The 13,703-nt window shown below is 57.7% G+C and overlaps 2 protein-coding genes across 17 annotated transcripts in view; one reads left to right on the top strand and one right to left on the bottom strand.

Moving 5' to 3' along the window:
- TSC2 (TSC complex subunit 2) overlaps positions 1-7,095 on the bottom strand; it is a 37,295-nt gene extending 30,200 nt beyond the window's left edge. For 6 of the 14 annotated variants that reach the window (XM_033429139.2, XM_049700128.1, XM_033429141.2 and 3 more), the window contains exons 1-8: positions 6,949-7,093; positions 6,260-6,426; positions 5,127-5,213; positions 3,381-3,491; positions 2,396-2,540; positions 1,256-1,373; positions 799-847; positions 256-381 (exon numbers count right to left, since the gene is read on the bottom strand). In XM_033429139.2, coding sequence (XP_033285030.1) covers positions 256-381; positions 799-847; positions 1,256-1,373; positions 2,396-2,540; positions 3,381-3,491; positions 5,127-5,213; positions 6,260-6,397 — 774 coding nt within the window. In that variant the 5' untranslated portion in view covers positions 6,398-6,426; positions 6,949-7,093. The other 8 variants (XM_033429146.2, XM_033429148.2, XM_033429144.2 and 5 more) reach the window with 3 other exon arrangements.
- Positions 7,084-13,105, top strand: NTHL1 (nth like DNA glycosylase 1). Of its 3 annotated transcripts, none has more exons than XM_033429153.2 (6): positions 7,084-7,270; positions 8,493-8,728; positions 9,269-9,439; positions 10,357-10,516; positions 12,701-12,806; positions 12,887-13,105. In XM_033429153.2, the coding sequence occupies exons 1-6, from the start codon at positions 7,156-7,158 to the stop codon at positions 13,008-13,010; spliced, it is 912 nt and encodes a 303-aa protein (XP_033285044.1). In that variant the 5' UTR covers positions 7,084-7,155; the 3' UTR covers positions 13,011-13,105. The 3 variants fall into 3 exon arrangements, with proteins under 3 accessions (XP_033285044.1, XP_004270355.1, XP_049556087.1); XM_004270307.4 differs by having other exon boundaries at positions 7,090-7,270; positions 8,490-8,728; XM_049700130.1 differs by having other exon boundaries at positions 7,151-7,270; positions 8,455-8,728.
- The last annotated feature ends 598 nt before the right edge of the window (positions 13,106-13,703 follow it).

Below are 13,703 nucleotides of genomic sequence, written 5' to 3'. Positions count from 1 at the left end.
CCTCCACGTCCAGCTGTTCTCCACCATCTCCTCCCGAACAGGGGCAGCTAAGTTCTCAAAATGTCACCAAAACCCTGACCTCAGCTCAGCCACTGGGAAAATGCCACTGGCTTCCCCTCAACAGGCCATTGTCTGGCCGCTCCGAGAATAAGATGGCCATTCATTGAGGACAAAATGGCCCTTGTCCTGTCCATAAGCCTGGCTTATCACTTCATCCGGGCAAGAACTCTGCAAGATGAGAGTTTAGACCCCTACCTTCCAGCAAGGCTCACAGAGCTCCTTGACATTGATGGTGCGGCAGAGGGTGACGATGAACAGGGGGAGGCTCTCGGCCGGCAGGCAGTTGTAGCAGACCACGGCGTCCAGCACCTGCAGAGAGACCTGGTGGGGTGGAGAAAAGAGTCAGGCCAGCCCTGCCTCCTGCTCACAGGGAAGTGACACCCCCAGCTTCCTCCACTGACCATCCTTTGGTCAGCAATGACTGCCCCTCCCCTCTGTCAAAGCAGCCTTCCTGGGAACCACAGAGTGAGCAAGCATCTGGGAGGCACTTTTACATCCCAGTCACGGTGGGTTATCCCATCATGAACTATGACCCCACAACGGATGTCATCCAACGCCCTTACCTACAGGAGACAGTCCTGAGGCTCAGAGAGGTCAAGCAGCTTTCCCGAGGCCACACAACCAGTGAGGGGCAGCACAGGGCTTGACCCCAGGGCCTGGGGTCTCAGTTGCTACACCACCCGGCCTGCCCAGAAGGACGGTGAAAGGGACTGTCCCTGGACGGGGGCAGCTACTGACCTCTATGTCCACGGAGGACACGGTCTGGACGCACAGCAGGCAGATCATGCTGTGGGAAGAAACACAAAGTCAGCTGAGAGGAAACTTCCCAGAGGCTGGGTGGCTCCATTTTACTTCCTGGTTCCTCTACCAAGTCAGTTAAAAAAGTGGCTCATCCTCCCTCAGGGCTCCCCTCACCCAACCACTGCTCAGCACTGAGTGTACAGCACCAAGACCAAGCCTCTGCCCACAGGGTTTCACAGAGTGTTTTGAACAAATGACAAGTAACAATAAACAAAACATCAGGTAATATCACACATCTGCTACAAACATTATGTGGAAGGTGGCTTTGGCCACTTCCAACATCTCCATTTATTTGATGGTTTTAACAGCTTTATTCACCCTACAGAGCTGAACTGCAGAAACAAGACAGCAGCACTGTGATCAGTGCATGTTACTGATCACATGTTTTTCTTACTGGACCATGGATGCAATGTATTCATCGAGGTAACAGCTGTTGAATTTGACCAAATTCACAAGCACCAGAAGGAATTCTGAGGACAGGCCAATGTCCATCCACTGCAGGACAAATTCAGCTAGGGGAGAAAAAGAGGAGAGCAATGTCCTTCCTACTCACCTCCTCCCCAGGAAAATGAGTCCCCATCCCATTCACTGCTGGAAACAGCATCATTGGTCCCCATGGAATGAAAGGCAGGCCAGCACGGGACCGATGGAGGCTCAGCTGGAGCCCGAGCAGGTCAGCATGTCATGGACTCTGGAATTCACCAGCTCCCAGGATGCATGAAGGGGTCTGAGCTGAGGCAGGGGCAGCGTTTGTGCATTTGATGCTCAGAGCCCTGACCCCGATGCTAGGGGTGCAAACACGGGGCGAGTGTCTAGGAAGCCCCCATCCCCACAGAGAATCTCTCAAAGGAGACACAAGCAACGCTTGGTTGCTAGACACATAAACTTGGACAGAAAAACTAACCACATCCTCACTGTCAGCACCTGTCCTGCAGGTGGACCAACAGCTGAGGCCCGTTTCTGACAGAACAGCAAGGCCCAAGTCAGATTTACTTCTTCCTTTACCTTCCTCTTCTCCCCACAGCAGTGACATGAAATCTCAAGACTCATGGAAACCTCACACCATAAGGATAACAGGGAGGATGGCCACCAAAGGGAAGCGCTAGGAGGCCAGACCGGGCATGAAAAGGGCAAGGAGAAAGACGCAGCGAGGTGGCCCCAGCCCCCCAAAAACCTCAGGGCACTCTGGATAAGACCCAGCCTGAGGCCTGGGTCAGCAGCATGCTCTCCCAACAGCAAAACGCAGACCACCTCCTGCCCGCCTAAAAGGCACATCTAGGCCCCACTCCCCAGGGATTCAGAGCCAGCCTGTCTGGAGTAAAGCCCAGACTCTGCATTTTTAACAAGCTCCTGGGGAGATTCAGGGGGCTGATCCTGGTTGCACACAGATAAGCAGACCAGTGTGTTGCAGCGCCCTCTGCAGGCCACGCCTGTGAACTGCAGCACTCCCTCTGGGCCCGACAGGCCTTCCTGCATCCCAGATTAAATTTGATCACCAAGGCCAGAGAGACCTCACACCCAACGTGGCACCCACCCAGCTCTTCCTCCAAGTAGGTGATGTGTCTCCCGTTGTCCGTGAGGGCCTTGAAAACTTCCAGTCTCTCGTGGAGGTCTTCGTTAGAGGGGTAATCCTTGATGACCTTAAAGAAGAGGGCCCTGAGAACGCCCAAGCGGTCTCCCTGAAGACAAAACCATCGGGTCAGCAGTCCCGCCAAGATCCCCCTGGGTTTCCCAAGCAGCTATGAGAAGTCCAAGAAGTGCTGTGGGCTCCAAGACTCCCAGCCCTGGGGCCCTTTCTCCCTCCCCGAGGAAGCGGCTGTGAGGGACTAACTGGGTAGGGGATCAGGCGCACTGGTCATCGTTTGACCAGTGTGTGTGTGGAGCACCTACTATGAGCCCAGGTCTGGGCACACAGCAGGAGCCAAAGCACCCACCCTCGAGGGATGCTCACGGAATGATGATAGCCATCTAACGAAGCTGAGAGTGGGGACTTCTCTGAGCAGCGGGGTGTGAAGGCGTAGAGAAAATAGGCCAAGAGGAGAGGAAGCCTTCCAAGCAGGAATGGTGAGAGGTGGCCTGGGTGTTCCAGCATGGCAGGAGCACGGTGAGCAAGGGGCAGGAGCCCACGGTGAGGGGCAGGAGCCCACGGTGAGGGGCAGGAGGTCAGTGAGAGCAAGAAAACAACAGCTCACTCGTGTGAGGAGCCATTCTCATCATTTTGGGTGAACTGCCTCATTTACTCCCCAGAACGTCCCAGAAAAAAGGGAATGACAAGCATCCCCACTTTAGAGGAGAGGAAGTGGAGGCTCAGGGGGCTCCAGTGACTTGCCCAGGGTCACGCAGATACTAGAGGTGACACCAGCATGCCCACTCGGGCAGTCCGGCTGCAGGGCCCCTGGGAACCAGCGAACCTGTGCCTGGTGCTCTCGCCAAAGACGAGGGTCCAAGTGTGGCCCGCGGGAGCAGTCAGCACGTGGCCCGCCCCAGCTCCCCCCAGGCACAGAGCGGCCACCTCTTACCTGCCCCTGCACGATGGCCTTCAGCAGAGCCAGCACGGCGTGCCGGGCCTCTGGCGGCCGCTCTGGCTGCAGCAAGTCCGAGACGGCCTTCCAGAGTGCTTCCACCGCATGCTGCCCGGCAAAGAAGGGACAGGGATTGGTGTGCTGGCCCCTCAACTTGAGGGACAGTTCCATGGGCAAAGGACAGAGCAGAACAACGTGGTCTTTTGACTTAGAACTCACTCTTCTAAAGCCCTCATGTACCTGTCACAGCCCACAGCGACCACGAGCCTGACAAGGGGAACAGCTCCAAGCTACTTCGAACCCTCACAGGTCCCTTTAACCCTCACCAGGCCATAGTCTGAGGGGAGGGAGGAAAGCAGGAAGGCCAGGGAGGCCGTCCTGGCTGCCTCCAGAGATCAGCAGCGAGTCTCTGAGAGCTTGCTCAGGCTCCATGGGAAAAGCCACTGGAAGAGTCTCAGAACCAGAAGTACCACAGCGGTCCCCGGGCCTGCAGCCTGACCCAGGAATCCCATGCTCTGGATCTCCCCTGTGTAAACAAACCAGCTTTGGGCCACTCAGTACCCCACCCCAACCCCGACTCTGCTGCCTGGCTTGGCTTGCTAAGAACTCTGTCCAGGCTTCTGGAATCTGCCTCCTAAGTCCACCCAGCCCACAAGGGAGCTGCTGGGTGCTTTCCCCTCAGCTCCCAGAATCAGTCTCTCTTGTGTCAGCTTCCCTTTCCCACGTTAACCATCCCTGACTCCCTCCAGCTAGAGTTTCCAGACCACTTACCCTTTCCCGGGCTCACTCCTCTTAAGAGGGGAACTAAAATGTCTTTTCAATGTTGTCTGACCAACATTATTCGAGCATACACTGGAATACACTGGAAGTTTTACTTCCTTTGTCCCATTCACAATACTCCTATTGATGCACCCTAAGCCACAAGAGCACACAGACACTGAGCCCATGGACTACTCCAGCCTCTTAGGCCTATCTGTCTATTCACTTGACGGCAGCTCTGACACGGCTCCCCTTTCCGTACTTATTGTACACAAACAACTTTAAGAACATAGATGCCTATCCTCACATTTATCCCTGGTCATGTGCAGCCTGCACGTTTCAGATGACCTGCAGAGGACATAGTGATTCCTCCCCACTGAGCAAATCTGAACCCGCCAGGTATGAGACCCATGTCTCCTCCTGTGTCACTCACACAAAAGTGGGTTGAGGCGAGAGCAGAGCCCTTGAGGAACTCTAACGGCAGGAAGCTTCCCACTCTGTCCACAGGACATCAGGAGAGAGCCTGGAAGTATCTGCCCAAAATAAATACTCCTACATCTGTGAGGCTGCTTAATACCACCCAAACATCTCTCCCAGAAAGACAGAGACTGGTGTGCCTGGGCTTGTTCTCTGTGAAACCACATGCTCTCCTGACGTTCCCCTATTTTTCCTTCCTGCGAATCTGTAATGTGAGAGGACAAGTGAGCGTGCGTTTCTGTAAGCACCACAAAACCGCTTCTGGATCTGCTAAAAGAGCCTAATCCTCTTGCTCCCCACCTCCACATGTGACTGGCCTCCCAGGGTTATGCTCAGGACATTTCCAGAAGCTTCCTCATCGCTAAGATGAAGACTAAATTTCCCTCAAATGGTGCATATCAGTTCATTAGTGAAGTCAGCTGTCAACCCTGCTCCTAAAAAGAGCCAAATCAGGCTTTAATGCAGCTCACATGAATCTCTCCAGGCACCCAACCAAGACACACCTACCTCTTCAAATTTCTTCGTTTTGGCAACCTCACAGATCTGCCCTATCACCCGGATGCGATTGTTGAGGCCACATTCAACACTCAGCTCCTGGAGAGATGAAAGAAGGCCAGTGCTCAGACACCAGGTCTCCTTACCTGCCAATCAAGAGCACTCTAGGAACTGCCCTGCCTTTCCCATGCTGGAGACCCACAGCAGAATCTTCTGAACCAAGAATCACCAGAGTTGACTAGTCCACCTTAGGGGAGTAAGAACGGACAATTTTTTTTTCTTCCATAGCTGCACTTTATTAAAATAAAATTCACATATGATAAAATTCACCACTGTAATGACTTTAAACTGTATAATCCAGTTTTTACCATATTCACAGTGCTTGCAACCAGGTCCACTAATTCCAGAACACTTTCATCACCTCAAAAAGAAGCTTCACTCCCCATTCCCTCCTCCCCCCAAGCCCTGGCAAAGGCTAATCTACTTTGTCTCTATGGATTTGCTTATTCTGGGCATTTCATATATATGGAATCATACATTATGTAGGCTTTTGTGATTGGTTTCTTTCACTTAGTATAATGTTTTCAAGGTTCATCCATGCTGTTGCATGTTATCAGTGCTTCACTCCTCTTTTTGTTAAATACTACTCCATCGTATGAAGGCATCACATTTTGTTTAAACCTTCACCAATTGATGAGCATTTTGGTTGTTTCTGAACGGGAAACTTTACAAGTGCAAACATTCAACATTATTTATGGGTAAAGCACTGAGTAGGCACGTCTGTGAGATTCCAACACAGACAAAAAAGTGAAGCCTTACTTCTCCCAGAAACTCACACATTACCAGTTACCCCTGGCCATAACCCTAATCACCTGTGGAGACCATGGCCTTTAGGTCATCTAGTAAAACAAGTTTTCTTGCATCAACATCTGAATACTAACTCAAGTGTGCTGGACCAAGTCGCCAAGATCCTGACTTCCTGAATTTCCAGAGAAAAGACACATATGTCACCATGGTACTGGGGACAGCAGCCCCACAGACGGTCACCAGCAGCCCATCTCCCACAGAACCTGGTGACAGACCAAACTCAGCCTTCCCTGCACCTCCCACTAAGCTAGCAGAGAAGACCCAGGCAGCTCACTCACTCTCAGGATTTCCGCCGTGATGATAAACTCCGTCTGTTTGCCCTCTGCAGACCTGGGATTTGGCCTTGGAGTTCCCAGTCCCAATAGAATCTTGAACTTCTCCTTCAAGCCTGAATCTTTGCTTGCTGGCTTGGCCATGCTGGGCAGGGACGCATCAGAGGACTCCTCTGTGCCGACAATCAGGCAGAGATCTCAGGGACGGCTCCACCCACCTGCCCCGCCGCGGACCGCCCGCGAACCCTAGGTCTCCGGTGGGCACGACCTTTCTTCCCTCCCACAGCCCCCGAGAAAACTCCACCACAGGCTGGCGCGGTTCCGGCCAGAAATAAACCTGGAAAACGCCAGGCCGTCCGCCCGCCCGCCTCAGTGCATGGAGTGAGGGAGGGGAACTGGGGCCAGGGGGCGGCCGCCGCGGGGTCCAGGGAGCCCTGACGTTTGCCATCTCTCTTCTCCCCGTGTGGAGGAGGACTGTTGGGGGACGCCGGGAGCAGGGACCCCCTCGCACCCGCCATGACTTAAAACCAAGGAATGCTTGGAGCTCCAGAATCAGGCTGCGGTGGGCGCGCCCGAGAGCCGGGCCTGACACTGCGGGGTCCGCCCCCACGGCCTCAGTGCCGAGCAGGCCTGGAGAGGCAGCCTCCTCCGCTGCCCCGTCGGAGTCGGCGGTCAGGACACTTCGAGCCACTCACCACTCCCCGCGCCCGCAGCGAGCGGGACAGTCCCAGCGCCGAGAACCGAGCACACCCCCGGCCACAAGCCGCCGCCGGAAGCGCGACCTGCACTTCCGGCAGCGGGAGGGCGCCGAGGGCCGCCCTCTGGAGGAAAGGCTGGGCGAGTGCTAGTCACGTGACGGGGTCCCAGGGGCCGCCGGGACGTGTAGTCCGCAGGAATCCGGCATGAATGCGGTGGGCGTGAGGATGGTGACCCGCAGCCGGAGCCGGGGACCCGGGGCCGGTCAGCAAGGAAGTAGGGAGAAGCCCGCGCCGCTCCGGAGAGAAGAGGCGGCTGCAGGTAGCGCCGCGCCCGCGCGGGGTCACAGGAAGAGAGGCGGGGTGGGGGCCTGAGTTCCCGCCCTAAGCTCTTTCCCAGGAGACAGGGGCTGGGTTCAGGCGTTCCCACCTCCCCCACCTTCGTCCTGTTGAAGAAAGTTCTCCCGGTCCCACTAGCATGCCCTAGGGTACTCCACTTGTGCCAGGCTGATTGCGAGGCAAACCGGCCCTGTCCTCATAGTTGCTTCCAGCTCAGAGGCCCGGTGCTAAGGACTGTCCCAGCCAGAAGTTTTCTCCCCCTGCTAGAGGGTGCCTCTGAGAGAAAGTGGGAAACGGCGTGGCTTTCCTTACGTTTACGTCGTTATTAAGGACCTAATTTGAGATTCAGCGGTGGGCGAGAACGACAGGGCCCCCTGCCACTTGTCCTGCCTGGACGTCTGCAGGATTGTCCAGAGGAGGATTCTTATGGACACCAAAGACCCCAGGGGTAGTCCAGACAAAATGACACACTGGGCAGAAGCATGGCTGGGGGGGACAGGCACGCGATAATGCCAGCCAGGTAGGCAGGAGCTCTGATGCCAGGACAGAGTTTGGAGTTTTAAACAGGAAGTGACACAACTCAATTCAGATTTTTTTTTTTAGCAGATATTAATTTTTAATTTTTACTTATTTATATTCGGCTGTGTTGTGTCTTCGTTTCTGTGCAAGGGCTTTCTCCAGTTGCGGCAAGTGGGGGCCCCTTTTCATCGTGGTGCGCGGGCCTCTCACTATTGTGGCCACTCTTGTTGCATAGCACAGGCTCCAGACACGCAGGCTCAGTAGTTGTGGCTCACGGGCCCAGTTGCTCCGTGGCATGTGGGATCTTCCCAGACCAGGGCTCGAACCCATGTCCCCTGCATTGGCAGGCAGATTCTCAACCACTGCGCCACCAGGGAAGCCCCTCAATTCAGATTTTAGAAAGTTCTCTCTGACAGTGTCGAGACTAGATTGGGGGCACCATGGTGGAGGCTGTTACTTAGAGTCGTCATGTGCTAAAGTGGATTTGGTCAGAGGGCCAACGGCATGAGGAAGGCTGACCTGGCCCGGAGCACATGCTGCAGAGGCCAGAGCACCCGCAGTTGTAGTAGGTGATGGGTGGTTGTTGAATAAATGATGTAGGATGAGATAGCAGGTAGGGCAGCACCCACACCTTTTCCTTACCTGTAGCCCTCACTGAAGGGACCAAGTGGTACTTTTTGCAGAAGGTAGGAAAAGCTACAGCCCTGTGAAGCGTCAGCGGAAGGCTCAAAGACTGAATGTGGCCTACGAGGCCTCAGAAGGTGAGAAAGGAGAGGGGGTCGAGCATCTCCAGTCACCAGCCTGGGAGCCTCAGGACTGGCGGCAGCAGCTGGAGAACATCCGGACCATGAGGAGTGGAAAGGACGCGCCTGTGGACCAGCTGGGGGTTGAACACTGCTATGACCTCAGCGCACCCCCGAAGGTAGGCGGGCACCCATCTGCTGGTGAACCCCTTCTGAACAAGACACTTGCTTCCTCTCAGGCCTTTAGCAGGGGACAGCTGGCACATCATGGGTGTTCAGTAACTTTTGCTGAGAGAGAGAGGGAGTTCCTTACACTTCACTGGCCCAGAGCCTGGTCCTAAGACTAACTTGATTCCAATCCCAGCTCTGCTACCCGGTGACGGGCCTCAGTTTGCTTGTCTGTAAAGTGGGCAGCAGCATCCTTTGCAAAGCAATAACGATAACAAGAGCAACCAAGGGCTGTTGAGCACTGACGTCATGCCGGGTGCAATTCTGAATGCAGTAATAATTCTTTAAGCCTCACAGTGATCTTGCAAAGCAGGTGCTGCTATTTTCCACATAAGTGGAAAATACACCACACACACACCCTTGGCCTGGGCGGATAGGAGGCAGATATCCCATGCACTGCCTGGGGTGACACGTGCAGATGAGTAAAGGGCTTGGCTGGGCTGAGCACCCAGGACCCACCCCCACCCTGGTGCCTGTCACTGTGCAAGCAGGTGCGGAGGTACCAGGTGTTGCTGTCACTGATGCTCTCCAGCCAGACCAAGGACCAGGTGACAGCAGGCGCCATGCAGCGGCTGCGGGCCCGGGGCCTGACGGTGGACAGCATCCTGCAGATGGATGACAGCACACTGGGCACGCTCATCTATCCTGTGGGCTTCTGGAGGGTGAGCCCAGCCCGTGCAAGTGGGGCTGCGGGTGCCACTGGCCTGCGAAAGATGTCAGACTGAGTGGGCTGTGGGGTGTGGGAGGCCGGGGCGGGCATCCCTGGCCGTGGGGGCCTGGCTATGAGTTCCCACTGGAGCACCGCCCTGCCCCTGCCGCTCTGACCAGCCCACAGGGGGCCTGGCCATGGGGCCTCAAGTCCAGGCACTGGAGCTCCTTGGCCTTTCCTGTTTGCAGCCCACCCCTTCCTTCCTCCACCTCCCTTCCCAGACGCCTGGCCCTTCTCTTCCTCACTAAGGCTGCCCACCCATCTATCCCTTTGTTTACTCCAAGCCTCCCTGGAGTGCACAACCCCTCTAGGGCCCCAACAGGCCACAGAGTACAGGGTGGTGGGTGGGCGGGTCTGTTGAAGGCAGCCGGGTGGGTGGGGCTACTTCCCCTTGGCACTGGCGTGGGCTACAGTTCATCAGATGGGTTTTAAATAGCCCTGTCCACTCAGGCACAGGATGGGAACCGCCCGGCTGGCCTGGCGGCTGGTGGGGGAGCCCCAGGCTCCAGCCTTCCTTCCTGAAGGCCCAGGTGCTGTTGAGCCCAGCTTCTGGCTTAGCTCGTCCTGCTTAGCCTGCCTGGTCTCTAGTAGGGAATGATGGGGCAGGGAGACTCAAGCCTGACCCCACGCACTTGTCGTTGGCCCCAGGCAAGTGGGAGGCAGGGTCTAGGCCTGCATTGGGCCTTCCTTGGGCTCTCCTGCCCTTGGCTTGTTCCCACCTCCTGGGGGGACAGAGGCAAGCAGGTGCCTCTGAGTGTGTCCTGGACAGCTGGCGGGTAGCTCTGGGCACCTGTGGGTTTCCTCTGGGCCTCGTCTTCCCAGGTCGGGCTATACTCCTGACCTCCAGCGCTGACCCCCGCAATCTTTCAGAACAAGGTGAAGTACATCAAGCAGACCAGTGCTATCCTGCAGCAGCGCTATGATGGGGACATCCCAGCCTCCTTGGCAGAGCTGGTGGCACTGCCAGGCGTCGGGCCCAAGATGGCACATTTGGCCATGGCAGTGGCCTGGGGCACTGTGTCAGGCATTGGTGAGTGGCATGCGCCCACAAGGCAGGAGTGGCCGGCTCCAGGCTTGCTGGCTGCCATTGAGGTTCCCCCATCCTTGTGACCAGTGACCCCAGCTCAGGTCTCCTCATTCACAACTCAGCCCGAAGGGTCAGAAAGGTGTTCCCAGCTCAGAGCTAGGCCCACCCCACCCAGAGATGGGTACTAGCAGGAGGAGTTCCTGTTTGCTGAGGAGCTCCTGTAGCATGCTGGCCTCTGGGAGAGGCCCTAGATGGACTCGGGTCTATGCTGCATGAGGGAGAGAGACACTGGGGTAGAAACACTGATGGGGGCATGCAGGGCACCTTTGGAGTTGGCCTGGTCTGGGGCATTTCGGAGGACTTCCTGAGGAGGTGATAATTCAGCCAAGAGCTGAAGGGTGAGGTGGGCTGGCCAGGCCAAGAGGAGGAAGTGCATTTCGGGCAGAAGGAACAGCATCTGCAAAGCCGTGAGCTGGGGAAGAGGGCCAGAGCACAAGGCTCTGGAATGAGCGTGGGCAGAGGGGGCAGGGGCAGTGCAGACATGGGGACCCGGGGTGAGGAGGAAGCGGCTGGGGGGGCCCTTCCTGGAATCCCTATCCTGGGTCCTTGTATGGCATTCTGGCATTGGAGGAGCTCCGAGTGGAGACAGACCCCTGGGTTGGGGTGGGACTGCTTCCTCAGATCTTTGCCCAGCGAGTGGGGGCTTCTGAGGCTGCACAGCGCAGGCCCAGCCAGCCCGGAAACCAGCGCTTGACCCATGACCTGCTTGTGTGTTCCCACCGTGGTGCTTCTCAGGGACTCATGCAGAGGAGCCAGGAGAGGTGGTGGGGATCCCCCCAGGGCTTCCGAGGCTTGTGAAGCCTGCCCCCTGGGGTAGGGACCCCTTCCCTGCAGTGCCCGCCAGAGGAGGAGGGCTCTGGCTACCTGATGAGGTTGGAGCCCAGAAGCCCTGAAAAGCGGGAGCCAGGCCAGGCGGGGCCCGGGCAGAGCCTCCCTCACTGGGCTCCTGCGGCTGCCGGCCTCTCAGCAGATACTTGAGCTTATCTGGGCGGCTGTCCTCAGCTGCCCGTGTCTAGGAGTGGTCTGGCAGGTCTGTGGGGGAAGGGCCCCTGCCTGCAGCTGGTTGCAGCAGTCAGGAGTGTGGGAATGCTGCCCTATCTGGTTGTCTGTGGGCCAGGCCACCTGCAGGGAGATCCTAGGGAGGGTGGGCCCCACTTCCCAGGGGGTTTCCTGAGAGAAGAAACCCCCTCGAGTAGAGAGCCAGAGCCATGGGATACAGCAGCCGATCCCAGCTCTGCCCTCCCAGCTGGGTGACCCTGGGCAAGGCACTTGGCTTCTCTGAGCTGGGCCACAAAGCAGGGGAAGTAGTTGCTCCCATTAGAGGCACAGGTGTGCAGAGCCCTGCTGGACAGGCCCACAAGTGTGGTGTGGCCCTGGGCTGGGCTTCTGGGTAGCTTAAGGGCATGGTCACCTACGTGTTACAGAGAAAGAAACAGGCTTGGTGGTGACCCAGGGGTGTGGCTTCTCCATCTGCATACTCTCCCTGTGCCCCTGTTATCGCTGTTTGGGGCAGGCCCGAGCCTTTTTCCAGGCAGCCAGCAGCAGGGGAAGTGGGCCAGTGCAGGAACTCGCTTTCTCTTCGGCAGACACATAGGAGGAGGAGGCAGGGGCTGCATCTGGCTAGGGGAGGGGGCCTTGGTGAGCAGGTGCCCAGGCCAAGCCCCAGGGTGGCCGGCCACGGGGAGCCGGGACTGCGGCCGGGTGCACAACAGCTGCAGCTGGCCTGGCCGCGCTCCCCTCTCCGTCCCTGATGGTGCAGTGGCAGGTGCTGGCTCTGCAGGCAGTGACTTCATGCCGGCCCACTAGGTCAAGCTGCTGCCACCCAGCCGAGCACCCATGGCCGGTGCCTGGGCCAGGAGGCACTGCTGCCTGCACCCCAGGAAAAAGGCCCAAGTCCTCTGGATCTGACTCCAGCCCCTGCCTAGCAGCAGGGATGGCCCATGTGACTCTCTCTCAGGCCTGCGCAGTTCTGGGTCCTCAGAAGCCAGCGGGGGTTGGGGAGGTGTGTAGGGGGATTCAGGCTTCAGACTCAGCCCCCCACCAACCCGCACTGGGAGCCGTGGCAGGGATGGGGCAGTCTGGCCCGGTGAGCCTGCCCCGTGTTCACCCTGCCCCGTCTCCAAGCAGCAGTGGACACACACGTGCACAGAATCGTAAACCGACTCAGATGGACCAGGAAGGCAACCAAGTCCCCGGAGGAGACCCGCAGGGCACTGGAAGAGTGGCTGCCCAGGTGTGCAGGGTTGGGGTGGGGCAGGGCGGGCTCCCCTCCCTCCCACCCTCCCTCCACACTGATGGCTCCCACCCCCACAGGGAGCTGTGGAGCGAGATCAATGGACTGCTGGTGGGCTTTGGCCAGCAGACTTGCCTGCCCCTCCACCCGCGCTGCCAGGCCTGCCTCAACCGGGCCCTGTGCCCAGCTGCACACGGACTCTGAGGGCCTGGGGCCTCTGCCCGGCACCACTCTGGCCTCTTTGTGCCTTTGCTGGAGAGCCATAGCCTGTTTATAATAAAGTTTGGGGGCTGTTTGTAGTTAGGGTCTGGCTGATTTCTACCCCGGTGGGTGGGAGGCGGCATGCTGGAAAGCACATGCATGAGCTGTGTTTGCATCCGTGCTCACGTGTGTCTGGAACAGGGCTGCCTGGGAGGCCAGGATGGGGACGTGACCATCTGGACTGAGTGCTGGGGGGCAGGGGTGGCGGGGGGGTTGTAGGAGCCAGTTGCAGCCAGCTGTCTGGAAGCCCGCTGGGGACGTTGGAAGCCCAGGCTGCCTCCCGCAGCAGCTGGCTGGGGACCTGGAAACACACGCCCCTTCCTGAACTTGTGCACCCTGAGAGGCCCAGCCTCTGCCACGAGGGCCCCACCCTCAGTGTTTACAGAGCCACCTGGTCTCAGAGGGACACCAGCAGGCCCAGGGAGGGCAACACAGGGCACAGGGCCTGACCTGCGTGTACCTGCTGGGGGGCCAGGGGCCCAGAAGACTTCACAGGGAGGTGCTGGTGAGAGGGCAGGGTTCCGAAGCACAGGGGTCCCAAGTGCGCTGGAGAGATAAGCAAGAGGGAGCAGGAGCTGAGAGGGGCTAGCGGATGGATTTGGGGAGGGGAGGCTTAGGAATGGGACTGTTTCCAGC

This window comes from Orcinus orca, chromosome 16 (assembly GCF_937001465.1).
Source record: "Orcinus orca chromosome 16, mOrcOrc1.1, whole genome shotgun sequence".
Classification (NCBI taxonomy): domain Eukaryota; kingdom Metazoa; phylum Chordata; class Mammalia; order Artiodactyla; family Delphinidae; genus Orcinus; species Orcinus orca.
The sequence above is the reverse complement of the archived record's forward strand: the minus strand, read 5'-3'. Positions and strand labels throughout refer to the sequence as shown.

Coding starts and splice junctions, on each gene's coding strand:
- NTHL1 (XM_004270307.4), top strand. CDS start 7,156: ATGAATGCGGTGGGCGTGAGGATGGTGACCCGCAGCCGGAGCCGGGGA. Junction 8,729..9,268: donor ACCTCAGCGCACCCCCGAAG/GTAGGCGGGCAC, acceptor CTGTGCAAGCAG/GTGCGGAGGTACCAGGTGTT. Junction 12,807..12,886: donor CTGGAAGAGTGGCTGCCCAG/GTGTGCAGGGTT, acceptor CCACCCCCACAG/GGAGCTGTGGAGCGAGATCA.